The sequence below is a fragment of the Rutilus rutilus genome (assembly GCF_951802725.1).
Source record: "Rutilus rutilus genome assembly, chromosome: 4".
NCBI classification, from domain to species: Eukaryota; Metazoa; Chordata; class Actinopteri; order Cypriniformes; family Leuciscidae; genus Rutilus; species Rutilus rutilus.
This window is the reverse complement of record NC_140212.1, coordinates 33,067,708-33,084,069: the sequence shown is the minus strand read 5'-3', so window position 1 is coordinate 33,084,069 and position 16,362 is coordinate 33,067,708. Positions and strand designations below refer to the sequence as shown.

Genomic DNA, 16,362 nt, shown 5'->3' with positions numbered 1-16,362 from the left:
CAACAAGTTCATGACCACCAAGAATAAGGCGAGAACCGCCATGGATGATGGACAGGAAAAGAGAGCTATCTCTCATAAACACAAACTCAACAAGTTCATGACCACCAAGAATAAGGCGAGAACCGCCATGGATGATGGACAGGAAAAGAGAGCTATCTCTCATAAACACAAACTCAACAAGTTCATGACCACCAAGAACAAGGCGAGAACCGCCATGGATGATGGACAGGAAAAGAGACGCAGACGAGGTCAGAGAGCAATATTTGTAACCAAGAATTGTTGTTGGTTAAATTGTGTGCACTACCAACAAAGTTCTGTCATGAAACTCTAGATGGCGCCGGCTGATAGGCCCTTAACTATGTTTGCAATCACATCTGTATCTATTGGGCACAGCTGATTGGTTCCTGCTGTATCAGTAGCCAATGAGCTGGCTGCTCAGCCTTCAAATACGCTTTCAGAAACCCTCCGCCTGTACACATCAGCTACGGCTAATTAACGAATACTGTGTTGTACTCTATCTTGCTCACAGTGGTGTGTTGGAAATGCAGCAGTGTAGCAGATCTATTTTGCAGATCTAATTTACTTTGCTGAGTAAAAATAGAATTTACTTGCTAATCCCAAACTTTTGTTATACTCTGTAACAGACTGATTGATTAATTGATTCTGAATCCAGCTATTTTTTCTATTATGGCAGAGATGGAGGAGCGGAGGAGGGCAGACGCCGAAGGGGAGACGCTTGACCCTCTGGAGGAGGTTTTCCAGGAGATCCAGAGATTGACTGGGGAAGATCATTTGGAGATGTTGGCTACACATTTCAGTCAGGGTGAGCTTTACGTTTTCTGTTTTGTGCAGACAAATGATTGCAATGCATTCTGCTACAACTCTTTATGTGTTTCTTAACAGTTGAGGACCAGAACTTTTCTCTTTGCAACTTTGTGATGAATGAGAACGTGAAAGTTGAGACAGCGAGAAAGCAAATCCAGGAGGTCAGTGTGTGAATCATAGAACTAGTCAAATAAAGACCCGTTCGCAGATTGGAGAAGAGATGAAGCGGATCCACATGAAATGTGTCCAAAAGGAACAGAAAATTCAGGTGGAATTAAAAGAGTTGAAGGGACTACAGCAAGAGTGTGAGACAAAAGCTCAACAGCACGAAGCCCAGGCTGATGACATCAGCAAGTTCCTTCATCAGATCAAAACAGGTACTAGTAAAATCACCCAAACATGCGTTAACATAATCACGTGGAAGAATCAAAAATGACAACATAGAAGAAGAAGAAGAATGATACCTGCGTTTTTATACAGTAAAGCTTATGTTGATGTCATTCTAGGGACAGACACTGTGTTCCAAAAGATTGACTGCGACCGAACACAGGTGTTAGACGTGCTGGGCTATGCCTTTAGCATCAAACACAGTAACATCATGAAGTACCTCAGCCTGGTGGAGCAGAGAATCAGTGAACTGCTCATCATTCAAGCCTTCATTAATTATAAGGTACAGAAAGGACCAGAATGTACCAACAGGTTATTTCATAGGCAGTGTCCGAAATCACCCCCTGTAGCCTTAAATAGGGCACTATTTGAGTGCACACATTCAATCCCCAGGGTTCCTACGCAGTTTGGAAAAGTATGGAATTTGATTTGAGTAATTTCCAGGTCTGGAAAAGTATGGAAAAAAGAAAGCAGATTATGGAAAAATATTTGCATTTCCAGACTATTGCCCCTGTTTAGTTTTCTATAATAGACAATTAAGAATTTAATGAACAAAAATGTCTCATAGAAGTGTGTTTTCATGGCAGCTGTTTAGTGATTGTCTAACACAACTGAATTCAAGGTGCACTTTTTCATTATGCAAAAATGCAGGTTATAAGTGTTCTGGGTTTCTTCTCGTGATATTCTTAGCACCGTATTACAGAGCCACTAAAAGGATCTTTGCAAAAATAAAAAATATGCAGACTTTCGTGTGCGCATGAGAAACCATTAAACTTAGCATAGACAATGCACACTGAGCGAGCACTATTTCAGATAGCCCGTCGGCCAGGCCGGTTATGCATTTTGGTAGCCCGACTGGAAAACACAATAGCCCCGGGACGTCGGGCGAGCGATTTTGCGAGCCCTGTGTACAGTACATGTATTGCATTGTGTCTTGTATGGAATGTGTGTGTTTGAGCATATTTTGTTTGTTGTGTGGTGTTTGTCCGCAGCCAGGAGATTTCTAGGCTGCGTGAGGAACATGAGGAGTTTCTTCGTGAGCTCGAGTGCCGATCGCGCAGAAAGAAGGACAGCCAGGACACTGAGAGAATCCAAGCTCTGCTAGAGCAAAGAAACACGGTGGAGGATCAACTAGATAATATGAGACAGACCCAAACACAGATGGAACAGGAGGTGCATATGTGCAGAGTTATTAAACTTATTAAACACACACTGTTGGTGCTACAGATGTATGATTATTTGCATGCATTTTGTTTACAGATCATGAATATGGAGAACAAACTGGTGGAAGCGAGAACGTCTCAGGCCTGCCAGACTCAGAAGGCCACCGACACCCTGCAGAACAAACTGGACTGGGTAAACAGAGAATCAAACATTTCACAGCATGCAGTTTCACTGAACACACAACTGTGGGCACCAAACATTTGGCCATACAAAACGGTTCATTTGTTCCTTAGCCTCTTATGCTCCTGGACCATTTTTGGGGAAAGCCTCCCACTTCCACATCTTTTTTTCAAAATAGACAATTTTGGTGTCATTTTACAGGAAACCCTTTACAGTTTCATAAAACCGTGCTAAAAGTGATAAACATTGAAGTATATGTTGTCTGAGCTGTAATAACCCCCCCAAAAAAGAGGCGCTTTTTTTTTTTTTTAAATCTTAAATTCATTTTTGAAAGTGTATAACTCAGGCCCTGTGGGCTCTAGCAACATGCAGACAAGTATGGCTGTTTCCTCTAGATGCCAGCAAACACTGGAAAGTATTATTTTTTTTTCTCTATAATGAAAAAGATGTTCATATTAATCTGAAGGGAGGAATATTACCTTTTTTTTTATGTAATTTCCACCTACCCAAATCTAAACTCTGCTCATACCCATATACAGTGGTACATATGCAATATTCCAGTGTCATTTTACAGAAAACCCTTTGAAATGATATAAAACACTGCTGAATGTGATCAATATTATAGTATATGTTGTCTGTGCTATAATATAGAAAAATAGGTGCTTTATGATTTTGATCATTTTATTCTTTCAGAAGATACAAGATTTAATAGACAAATTCCTTAGAATGAGAGCTTTCTTGTGATATATGACTTGACTGTTTTGTGAAATATATAAAAAAATTATATTTGTAGAAAGATTTCTTCGCAATCATAAAGCAGAATTTTTTGCCTGGGACCAATGCATATTTAAGCTAATGTTGCATTTGACTCGATCGGACTGAAATATACAATAAATACTCTCCTCTCATAAATACTGTGTCTGAAAGGGAAAGCATCTGCAATGATGTCAGCCGCACGCGATAATTCTACGGTCATTTTTCACTGCGTGTCTTTAGTACATCCTGACAGTCGTTTTTTAACGCCAAAAGAGGGTTTGCGCTGGCGAAAGCTGTTAGTAAATCATGAACTTCTCCTTAAATGTTTTTGCTGTCCCTGCAGGCTCTAAATCGGTGTAACAAACGGCTGACGAAGAACAGCCAGCTCAGAGAAGAGGTCAAGACACTTCACATGGAACGCACCCGATTCCAGAAGCTGCATGGCAGACGGGAGAAGGTTGGTCATTCTGGGTGTTTAATGAGTGTGAGGGATGCAGTGATTGAACACAGGTCAAACAAGTGCTGTTGTCTTTCTTTCAGGTCTTGCGAGATGTCCGTAAGGAAATCGGTGAAGTTATGGACAATACAGCCACAGCTTTTGATGACAGGTACTTTGAGATTTTAAGTTTCTTCGCTTATATACAAAGTTCACAAAATCATGAAAAACTTCAAAAAAAAAAAAAATCCTGTTTTAGTTTTTTATTTAGGGACCGTTCGGTATTTATGGAAGGGGCCACCGGAGGAAAATAGGGGAGGGTCATGTCTTTTTATTCTTTGTTGAGGGGAGGGTCATCCAACTTTTTTTTAAGTCTAAGGGGAGGGTCACCCAACTTTTATATTCATGAAAATAGCAACATTTCAAAGTGGCTTGTTTGGTGCTATTTTTTTCCATTTAGCTCCATGACATGTTGATCTCGCGTTATCAGCCCCCCTTCGATATCAGATGGGTCTGACCCAACAAAAATCACGTTTGCCGCTGTTCGCGCACTTCAGTTCGTGCTTAGAAAAAGTGCATCATGTCAGAACAGAATGCCAAAGACATTTTTTCCCGGCAAAGCTTTAAAGCACGAGCTAATAATGAACTTTTGTGAATGCGAATAAGTGCACAGTGTCCTGTGAGTGTACCTCTACCACTGCATTAACATGTGATGTGAACGTACGTCGAGTTTTACAGTATTGGGACTGAGGCACCAGAACTGCAGTTGATAGAATGTGCGCTAGCGCGCTACTACCATATTTTAGTTTCTATTCTTATTTTGTTTCCACGATGTGTAAGATGTAGGACTACCACATCTTTAAATTACTATTAGTATTATTTAAGTTAACATTAAATACATAGACCTACACCACAAAAACTAGTTGAGGATAAATTCGTTAAAATTGGGCGATTCCAGTGTTATGGACGTGACATTTGCAGTCAAAACTTGAAATATAAATTCTCAGAAAATGCATTTAATACCAATATGTTGAAACGTCTGAAAGGAGTCAAGACATTAGAAAAATATCAGTCTACAAATGCGTTTTATATTTAATATGAGGGAAATACTAGAGTTGAGCCGGATACTCGGCTGAAACGAGTATCCGGTACGGATAAAGCACTTTTGTCGAGTACGAGTATTATACGAGTAATACGAGTCAATATCTGTGCTCGGATAAAAAAAAAAAAAGAAAGTTATGTTGAGATTAGGGCTGGGCGATATATCGATATAAAGAATATATATATATATATATATATATATATATCTTTTTTTTTTTAAATGCGATATGGAATTAGACCATATCGCATCAATATAGTTCAAATTTGCGCTGTGATCCTTGCTCCAAGCCAGCTGACCCGGAGCTCTCTGCACTGCTCCCCGCGCCCCCGCCCATCCTTTTCCACTTTGCGTGCGTGTTTAGAGCATGTTATGTTATAACATGAAATAAAGTCTTTCACCTCAGAAAAACGGACTTTCTTGTCCTGTCAGCCGTTATACTGTAGTCGTAGTAGCGCACACTCAATTGCACGCGCAAATGCGGCGGCGCGCGCTGTGTATCCTGTATATAAAGGGCAAAATAAACTACGAGCATGCAACGCCGTTACGTTGTAAATTACACGAAATAAAAGTAATGCAGGTATAATTCTCATTCTATTCACCAGGAGCAGTTTCCATGTTTCATTAACAGTTCTTGTTAGTATTGTGTATTCACCATGGTAACTGTCGTTTCAATATTAACCCCAAAATGCCACTATTTTTCTTTGTGTTATTTTTTTATATTTTTAAATGACTGTGGTGGCTCATACCAACATTGTATTAACAAAAACTAGTTTGGGACTGTACTTTAATACCCTATAGCATAGACCAATGTTTATTAGTACTAGTCTTTACTATTAGTCATATTCTTACAATTTATGTTAAGTAAAGGGGGACAGTACTTCAGTGTGTGTGTCAACAAATTTTGAAAAAAATAAAACATGAAAAATAAAAAATATTGGGATATATATATATCATATATCGAAATTCAGCCTAAATATATCGGGATATGACTTTTGGTCCATATCACCCAGCCCTAGTTGAGATGAAAACTCTTGTTCATTACATTTTACTTCATAATTGCAACCGCATGTGTTGTATTCATTGTTGCAAAACTTGTTCTGTAGTTCGTTTGTTATCGTGATCAAAACCATTGATCTGAAGCTCAATGCTGATGCTGTCATGTAAATAGTTTTCTAATCAGCAATAAATATAACAATTTCTGATCAACCCATATCAATTGCATGCTTAAAATAACATGCCGGTTAAAGCCCCGCCCATTTCAAGACAACCCAACCCACTGCCGGGTTAAATCCCGCCCAATTCCGGGTTAGGCCCCACCCAGTCCGAGTACAGATACAGATAATTCATATGGTTAACAGATACAGATACAGATACAGATAATGCTGTACTCGCTCATCCCTAGGAAATACACATGTGACGTGATAAAAAATCTTTAACTTTTAGGTGGCAAAATATTTATTCTATAAATTACACTGTGCAAACCAAAAGATTTATACCCACCGGATGAATAAAGATCGGCCTCCACAGAACATCAAATATTAGGCTATTTTTATTTTATTTTTCGTGTTCGCATTTATGTGAAAAAATAAAATAAAAACAATGTTACGGGCGTGACAGTTCTCCATTACAGACATGACTGCTCTGCGTCTGAAAGCGACTTTAAAAATATCCCAGAGACCTCAAACAGAAAGCACAAAGCCTTTCTTTAAAGTGAATTTCGATTCTTTATTAATTGTATCTTAATTTTAATCAATGTTTCATTTGTATTTAATAAATAGCCTAAGAAGTAAATATAGTAGAACTGTCTAGGTGATAATGACACGGAGGCGCGGGCGAGTGAACTGGACTCTTGTCTCATAAATTAACCGAAATTCAGCGTAAGGTAGGCTATGCTACTTGCCTCACAGACCTGAGAAATATATATAAAGCTTTAAATGTCTGCTTTTAAACAGAACAATTCAAAACGAAGGAAAACAGACTGCTTTCTGCTTTTGAAATGTGCATTTCTCTCTGGCGCGTTCTGAGAAGATCGCGACGCATTGTCAACTTCATTGTCAACTTCATCTTTGCAGTCGACACAGAAAACACCTGTTTATTAATAAACAATTAAAATGTCTCCTTGCTATATTTGCTATATCTGATATATTAGGCTAATAATCATTACTTTTGCCGGTTATTTTGTGACAGCTTTTAGATGCTTTATTCGCAGCGCCACCCACATGTTGAAGAGTCACACCGCATCAGCACCGAAAACATGATTTTTTTCAAATCTAAAATCAAAAATCTTGATACGAACCAAATCGTGGGTTTGGTCTATCGTTACAGCCCTAGTAAGATGAGAAAGCAAGAGTTTATGGTGTAAAAAAAAACAAAAAAAAAAACAATGGCTATCTGAACATCTTTGCAGAAGTAGGCTAATCAATAAATTATCGGGGAGGGTCATGCCTTTTTTCACGATCATTTTGGAGGGTCATAGAAAAAATTATTGCTGGCGAAGGGAGGGTCATGTCTTTTTTGACAACAGATCTCAAAACTCCTCCGGTGGCCCCTTAAATAAATAACGAACAGTCCCTTACTAGTGCAAAGTGCCCGTGCAAAATCAGTTTTGTGTGTGTTTTTAGTATGTGTTGGTTTGGTGTGTTTGAGTGCTCATTGAGTTACAATTGCACAGCAAAAGTTCAGTGACTTTTTTTATCTGTGCATGGCAGAAAGCACATACTGATACTGACGTAATGACACGCATAATAAGAGTTATTATTTTGTATGGTTTTACACATCGCTTCGCCCTCAGTACGTGTTTTGGACATTTGTAGACGGTTCTATTTATATATGTGTGTATTTCAGAGAGGAGGCACAGACCGAAGTTGCCATGATGAAGAAGGATTTTGCGGAGTACTCAGCTGAGAAGGAGGAGCTGAAGAGAGCTATCTCTCATAAACACAAACTCAACAAGTTCATGACCACCAAGAACAAGGAGAGAACCGCCATGGTTGACAAGAGACGCAGATGAGGTCAGAGAGCAATATTTGTAACCAAGAATTGTTGTCGGTTAAATTGTGTGCACTACCGACAAAGTTCTGTCATGAAACTCTAGATGGCGCCGGCTGATAGGCCCTTAACTCTGTTTGCAATCACATCTGTATCTATTGGGCACAGCTGATTGGTTCCTGCTGTATCAGTAGCCAATGAGCTGGCTGCTCAGCCTTCAAATACGCTTTCAGAAACCCTCCGCCTGTACACATCAGCTACGGCTAATTAACGAATACTGTGTTGTACTCTATCTTGCTCACAGTGGTGTGTTGGAAATGCAGCAGTGTAGCAGATCTATTTTGCAGATCTAATTTACTTTGCTGAGTAAAAATAGAATTTACTTGCTAATCCCAAACTTTTGTTATACTCTGTAACAGACTGATTGATTAATTGATTCTGAATCCAGCTATTTTTTCTATTATGGCAGAGATGGAGGAGCGGAGGAGGGCAGACGCCGGAGACGAGACGTTTGACCCTCTGGAGGAGGTTTTCCAGGAGATCCAGAGATTGACTGGGGAAGATCATTTGGAGATGTTGGCTACACATTTCAGTCACGGTGAGCTTTACGTTTTCTGTTTTGTGCAGACAAATGATTGCAATGCATTCTGCTACAACTCTTTATGTGTTTCTTAACAGTTGAGGACCAGAACTTTTCTCTTTGCAACTTTATGATGAATGAGAACGTGAAAGTTGAGACAGCGAGAAAGCAAATCCAGGAGGTCAGTGTGTGAATCATAGAACTAGTCAAATAAAGACCCGTTCACAAGATGAACTGAACTTTGTAAACAGACTTTTGCCCCAACCTGGGCCAAATGAACATGCACCGAGCATAATGTTATTCATATTCACATTTTTATACAGACACAACAGTAGGAATCCATTTTTTGTGTTGATTCTGTTCCAGATTAGAGAAGAGATGAAGCGGATCCACATGAAATGTGTCCAAAAGGAACAGAAAATTCAGGTGGAATTAAAAGAGTTGAAGGGACTACAGCAAGAGTGTGAGACGCAAGCTCAACAGCACGAAGCCCAGGCTGATGACATCAGCAAGATCCTTGATCAGATCAAAACAGGTACTAGTAAAATCACCCAAACATGCGTTAACATAATCACGTGGAAGAATAAAAAATGACAACATAGAAGAAGAAGAATGATACTTGCGTTTTTATACAGTAAAGCTTATGTTGATGTCATTCTAGGGACAGACAGTGTGTTCCAAAAGATCGACTGCGACCGAACACAGGTGTTAGACGTGCTGGGCTATTCCTTTAGCATCAAACACAGTAACATCATGAAGTACCTCAGCCTGGTGGAGCAGAGAATCAGTGAACTGCTCATCATTCAAGCCTTCATTAATTATAAGGTACAGAAAGGACCAGAATGTACCAACAGGTTATTTCATAGGCAGTGTCCGAAATCACCCCCTGTAGCCTTAAATAGGGCACTATTTGAGTGCACACATTCAATCCCCAGGGTTCCTACGCAGTTTGGAAAAGTATGGAATTTGATTTGAGTAATTTCCAGGTCTGGAAAAGTATGGAAAAAAGAAAGCAGATTATGGAAAAGATTATGTGTTCTGGGTTTCTGGGAAACCATTAAACTTAGCATAGACAATGCACACTGAGCCACCTATTGCACCATCAGCCCATTTCACGGTGTGGTTTCTTGGCCGCCATTAAAGTGTGTTAAAGCAGTGTGTTAAAGCAGACCTAAGGCCTTGAAATATAATGTACTGCCCTACACATTTTGCACACTTTTTTAAGTAATTTGAGTCTGGAAAATTATGGCATTTTTAAATGGAATATGTGTAGGAACCCTGAATCCCACAATGCACTGTGATAAAGAGTTTCTTATTATTAGAGCTGCCAGTTTGCTAAGTTTCAAATGACTATTAAGCATCAAGCACAAACGATGCAAACCGGCAGCCCTTCCGGCGCACTCAATGTCCGAATTCACTCACTCGTTTTCATTCACTCCTTTAACTCGACTATATTAGTGGAGTGATTTAGGGAATAGTGAATGAGGGTATAGGGGGCGATTTTGAACACAGCCATAGTGTTAAAGCAACACTGATAAATATGCAGCCAACCCAAGTGTATTTTACAAAACAAAAGAAAATGTACAATAATACAATGTTACACCACAACGATAGTGTGTGTGTGTGTGTGTGTGTGTGTGTAAAGTCTTTTAGTCCAGCGTGCACTAACACTGAAGACTGGAGTAATTTAGTTAAGTTTAGTTTGTTTATTTGAGCAGTAAACATTCTGCTCAAAAGGAGTGGACCGAAGCAAAAGCGCCCTCCCCCAAAATTAATACAATAAAAATTCTCATTTTACAATAGTACAAAGGAACATAGTGCAAAAGCAACAAAACAACAACAAGGAAACAACAGCAAAAAATAATAATAATAATAATTTGATTATATATTATATTGATTATAATTTGATTAATTAGATTATATACACTTGCAGTGTCTGATCATGGTAGAAATACCCCTAATGGCAATTTATTTATTCTTCTCTAACCTTTTCAAAAATCTTTTGCTTGTATTTATATTTGAACAGGTTGATGTTTGGACATCGTTTCATGTCCATCTCCAAGTTATTGCACAATTGTACCCCATTAGCTGTAGGGCTAAAACTTTTTGTTGCGCTATGTTTCTGAGTCCTAAAATTTAATTCATCACGTAATTCATAACAACCAGTACGTTCTTGGAACCTTTCTATAGCATCTGAACTGTTTGGAACTCAACAATGTCATAAAACTTCATGATCTTTGATTTTAAAAATAATGAGTTTGTGTGGTCCAAAAACAACTTTATGAATTAATCGGATAACTCTTTTTTGCAGCATTACTATTGGTTTTAATGTGCTTATATAAGTACTACCCCATACCACAGAACAATAATGTAAATAGGGCAAGATCAGAGAACAGTATAAAGTATGCAGAGCTTTGATGTTTAAAGTATGCTTTACTTTTGCAATTACTGAAATGCTTCTTGATATTTTAGTGATTATGTATTTAATATGAGAGTTCCAAGTAATTCTATCATCTATAATAACTCCAAGGAATTAGATTTCATGCTCCCGCTCTATAACAACACCCTCTATCTGAATTGATTCCTGAGCATTGGAATTACCGTTGCCAAATAGCATCATTTTGCTTCTACTCAGATTTGGTGATAAGTAATGATGCTGAAAATTCAGCTTTGGTCACAGGAATAAATTACATTTAAAAAATGTATTAAAATAGAAAAGTGTGCTTTTAAATTGCAATAATATTTCACTGTTTTTACTGTATTTTTTATCAAATAAATGCATCCTTGATAAGTATAAAAGTACTTATTCTGAAATGCTGACCAGTGGTGTAACTAATGTTAATAAATAGGACCGGAAGAAGAGTTGCGACCTGAAAGAGGTTGCTCAGGTCCTGCTGGGTCAGAAACCAGACGTGCTGAGACACACAGAGATCCTTCAGGAACGTCCGTTCAGGCCCATTACCAGGTGAGAGAAGCTTCTCATACAGTATGTTGAGCTATAGACACAGTCTATGGAGATAAAACAAAAGTACACAAAATAGGTGGAAATGATGACTTTATTGTTTTATTAATATATGCTCCTGGTCTTATTGTGCAAGATTAAGCTGTGATTATGAGGACTTTGAGGACTGTGAGGAGGATCGAATTTTGACCCACGAAGAACTCCGTCAGCTTGCTTTGAGAAATGTAAGGCACACAGCATAGCTCTTTCCCATTCTGATGTATTCATTAACAATGGTTTGCATTACAGTTAAATGGTGTTTGTGGGTTTTCTGTCGCAGGTCATGCGTAAAGAAACTCTGCGTGCAGGAGGAGGCAAAGATGGGAAAAAGAAGAGCAGGACCATGTCTAGCAGCAGACAGCGTTTGCTGAAGTCTTAAGACACACTAAGTATTTGTGTGTGTGTGTGTTGTGTAATTTATCAGCCCTATTTTTTTTTTTATTTCAGCTGGTCCCTCCCACTGGCAGAGGTGTCAGATGAGAGAGGGTGAGTTTTAATCCAGACTAGATCTGCCGGCTGAAACTGCGCGAGCTCCGGCGAGGGCGGCGCATCTTGGATGGTGAGAGTGGCGAGGAGAGTTGAAGTCAGGTCAAATTTATGGTAATGAGCTATAACGCGTTTCGGCGGCAACCGATCGGAATGTAGAAGTGCTCCACTTGAGAGGATTCCAGAGAGCGCAGTCAAGTAAACTTTGGTTCCGACCACATTAGTTCCCAAGCAAGCAGGAGTGATGAGATAGTCAGTAGATTGTATTCACTTAATGGTTGGCTGTCGAGGTGGTGTCCGCTTAAAGGGACAGTAAGTAAGATTTACTCCCATCTAGTGGTGAATTTGTATTTTGCAATCAAACTAATTTTGCTCTCCAGCGCCTCGCGTTTTCAAATGCGCATTGCATCTACGGTAGGCGATATGTACCAAAAAGCTTTGACAGGATGTCTTCTAATAGCACTTCGTCGAGTTTTCCTTCAGGTGAACAGGTGTGTTATTTCAAACAAACTGCAACATGACAACAAACATACGAATGTTACATTAGGAATTACTGACTGTGAAAAACATGAAATACTGTAATTAGGAGTTATGCCTTCTTTATTCGGTATATTTTCTGAATTATGTGTATTGTTAGATATCATCATCAGATGATTCAACAATAGGGAGAGGTAGAGGGAGAGGGAGAGGACAGAGAGGCAGTGGATCAGTGGGATCTAGACGAGGAGTTGGACGACGAGGAAGAGGAGGAGAGCGAGAGTCAATACCACGACGACAAAGATGCCCGGCAGCTACGAGAGACGATCTTGATAGAATTGAAAGTTTACAAAGGCAGAGAAGAGAAGCGACCGAGGTTTGTACAATTTATGTTTAGCAATAGCAATGAATTTTTATTGTTTGTACAGTTCTATGCACGTAGCAAAATATTCACAACTTGAGCTAATGGATTGTTTTTGAAAAAGGAGAGCTAAATAAAATGTTACAGAGAGCACTGATTTATTTTGCACACAAATAAAATTGTATTTTGTCAACATTGATACATGAGATCCCTGCAATGCCTCCAGTGCAATATACTGCAAAACATGTTTTTCTGCCTTGTGACTATATAGGTCTATCTAATACCTACATGTATATCTAATGGACTAACCCTATCTTATTTCCTTTCATTTCTTCAGAGACTTCTGCAGGATATGAGCCTTGACGATCACATATGCCTCACAGGTAGACTGTTAGAGAGGCAGCCGGGTCTGGTCTTTGATATATTGATGGAGCATCAGCAAAGACATGGTGCTCCAACATCTGCGGAGGTTCTGGGGGTACCTTGGTGTACCTGTAGCCACTGCAGAGACATGCCGACCGACAGGGAGCGGAAATGCTGTGGACAAGACCATGCCCACTGTGTGAGCCTCCTTCCTCATTTTACACAATACTGCCTGGATGAGGGATATCTGCGGATACATAGGCAGTACCGGGAGGATCTCACTGCTTTTGGAAATGTAAGGGAGCCTGGTGATGACAACCGTGAATACAGACATGCAGCTTACAGACACTTTATTTTCTGGCAGCATGGCTCATTAGGACAGGGGAACAGGAGAGTCATTCCCAGCTGCTGTGTTTGCAGGATTAGGGAAAAATTCCCAGACCCTCAGGGACAATACACCGGCTACATTCCAGGGATCTAATAACATTTTTTTAAATATTGTAAATAGTTATATCAATTTATATATTTTGTATTCTTTGAAGTTCTGTGGACCTCAAACTTTATTTTAAACAAAACATTTTTCAATGGACTCTGTGCTGTATTTGCTCTACACTAGGGATAGAGAAAAAAACTCAATTATGTGCAAAAACTTTTTGATACAAAAAAAAGATTTAAAAGAAGTTTGTTTGAAAACACAAATATAGATTTATTTACAATGAATTTTGATTATGCATTTACAACTCAAATATCAGCAAAACAACATCTCAATCTGTCTCCAAGTTGGAAACAGCATGGAAGGCTGATCCTGTGAAAGACATGTGCACAAAATTCAGTATCAGTTTGAGGCTAAGTTAATGGGCTACAATAAAGGCAAGTAGATGTTTGACACTTACCCAGACCTCTGCTGACCTGTGTATTTACCAACTCTGATGTCAGTGGTGGCGGTATCGGTTGCACAACACCAAGCCGCCTTGGGTCATCAGCTCTTAGGGACCTCTTTCGCGGCATCCCAACTCCGCTTTTGACTCTTCCTTGCAAGATGCGTGCTTGTAACTCGGTGATGTAATCATATGATTTTTGACACTTTATGGCGTAAAGGCTGTATCTCCTCGCATTTTTATTGTACTTCTTTCTGTAACTAAAATTCACAAAAGACAATTATTACAAGTCATTTAGTCATTCTGTGAAGTAAACCGTCATACTTGTGAATACAAAATTTATATTGTGAATATGCAATTATTTGATTACAACAAATTTTGATGAGAGTTTGACATACACTTGATGGCCCTCAGCCGTTCTGTATGTTGGCCGTTCGCGGTGAAAATTGTAGTCCAGTGCTGCGAGCAACACTCTCGTGTCATACACTCAGGGAGTGAAGGCCTGGCGCTTGCTGGCATACATTAGAATGTGGTTTTGAAATGACTCCAGATGTGCAGTCGATCTGAAAAAAAAAATGAAAAAATTGGACCCTAAAAACACCCACCCACACATGAGTTGTGGCACTGTTACATTTCTTTTTAAATGGCATGTCCCCACACTTGAAGCGCAGATACTTGTGGACATCCTTTTGCCAGCGCTTGTTGAGGACGATCTCCACTAGCGCTTTATGGCTCTTGGAATCTCTCTCAATCCACTCTTTATCCTGAGTGTCTTCAAGGTGATCGTGTTGGCAGCTTCCCGTTTCCCAGGTGTGATTGTTGCAAACATGATGCAGAACTCCAATCCAAAGTGCCTGAGGAAAGTAAAACAAATAAACACAAAAACATTATCATATCACAAGTATTTGAATCATGGCATTATTACCTTTTTTTTTTTTTATAACATTCCTTCTGCTTACAAGAAACTGCTGAAATGTTTCTGCTGTCTTGCAGCACCACCAGAAATGGTTTACTATATCCCTCAGCCAGTGAAGGAGAAGAGACTGTCCTTTCACCTTTCCTGCCTTATGGTGATTAATAAAACACAAACAATGGAAGTTGGTCCTTGTAAATATTTTGATGGAGATCTAACATAACAAAATGATTCCATCGACATGCAGGAAGGTACAATTCATTATTAATAAAATTAGATTAGTGTTATAATTTACGGTTGCTATTTTTTTGCACAGATTTTTGGCACCATGCCACATGTCCAGGCTGTGGTGAATTCTCAGATCCTTATATCTGCCTTTGTCTGGGTCTGTGAAGCATGTAATAATTTTAGTCCCAAGTGTCTCAATCAGCAATTCAATATTTGTATTCAAACATTTTATAATCTGACCACTTACTCAAAAGGGCTCCAATCTGGACATGAGCATCCGTGCAGAACTCAACTACCTTTTTCTCTTGGGTAAGCTTGTCCACTGTCTGGATAAAACCCTCCTTCTCCATGATATTGGAGTTCCAGTTGGTCTGCCGCTTGTCTACAGTGGCCACATGGATGATTTCCTTAGAGTCAAGCTCCATGGTTGTGTAGCTACAGTATTGGGCAGAATGCCCTGGTGAGTCATTTCTGCCGTCACCTAAAGGAAAAAAAGGTAATTTAAAAATACAACAACTGTATGATAGATGATTGCAAAATTAGTTTAATTGAATAGTAACATAACTTTTTATGTAGAAGAAGGTCAAATATAAAAATAAACACACCTAGGAGCACAACATCTTTCCCTTTTAGTCGGCTGATGGCCTCAGACCTCTTCTCTTCCCAGAAATCTTTAATAGGGTCAACACAGTAGGTTTCCTGGATGGTGTAGTGTGTGCTACTGTTTACCATTTGCATGTTCATGAATTTAAATAGGAGAGCAACTTTAGTGTAGTTGTTTCCAGAGAGTAAAATGTTTGTGGAAAGAAGAAAGTCCCCAGCCTGCATGCCAAACTTCAACACAGGCTGTGAGTTCCACCGCCATAGGCAGTATCCATTGGGGCAGATCTGGTAAGATAAGGGTAGCCGTATAAATTCATAAGGCATATACAGTGCTGTCTGTTACCATACATTTTGATGTGATGTGAAAGGCTTACCCATTCAACACTCATTGCAGTGCCCCTGATGGCGATGTTTGTTGAAAAGGGGGCAACACTGTCACACACCAAACCAGTCCTCAAGACACCAGTGCATCTGTTCACGGGCAGAGTTAAAAATGTGACAAGCTGCCTCAAGCAGTTCTCATAGAGCACTGCTGCTCTGACGCCAACAATGTCATCCTCTCTGAGGGCCTGGCAAAATTGTCAGCTTGTGACTCAAGGGCTCATCAAGAGGAACTTCAGAATCAGGCAGATCA

The 16,362-nt window shown here is 39.4% G+C and overlaps 1 protein-coding gene across 1 annotated transcript; it reads left to right on the top strand.

Annotated features, from left to right (window-relative positions):
- The first annotated feature begins 60 nt into the window (after positions 1-60).
- On the top strand, positions 61-13,695 carry LOC311289057 (coiled-coil domain-containing protein 63-like). Its single transcript, XM_084406817.1, has 17 exons — positions 61-248; positions 695-823; positions 904-1,202; positions 1,332-1,495; positions 2,205-2,385; positions 2,473-2,568; positions 3,656-3,769; positions 3,853-3,920; positions 7,695-7,855; positions 8,308-8,436; positions 8,517-8,599; positions 8,785-8,953; positions 9,080-9,243; positions 11,268-11,383; positions 11,517-11,604; positions 11,700-12,758; positions 13,081-13,695. The coding sequence occupies exons 5-16, from the start codon at positions 2,353-2,355 to the stop codon at positions 11,796-11,798; spliced, it is 1,320 nt and encodes a 439-aa protein (XP_084262943.1). The 5' UTR covers positions 61-248; positions 695-823; positions 904-1,202; positions 1,332-1,495; positions 2,205-2,352; the 3' UTR covers positions 11,799-12,758; positions 13,081-13,695.
- Positions 13,696-16,362: the final 2,667 nt, after the last annotated feature.

Excerpts from the sequence above, each read along its gene's own strand:
- LOC311289057 (XM_084406817.1), top strand. The coding sequence starts at position 2,353 with ATGAGACAGACCCAAACACAGATGGAACAGGAG. Across the intron at positions 2,569-3,655 it reads TGCAGAACAAACTGGACTGG|GCTCTAAATCGGTGTAACAA; the intron begins GTAAACAGAGAA and ends CTGTCCCTGCAG. Across the intron at positions 11,605-11,699 it reads GTCAGCTTGCTTTGAGAAAT|GTCATGCGTAAAGAAACTCT; the intron begins GTAAGGCACACA and ends TTTCTGTCGCAG.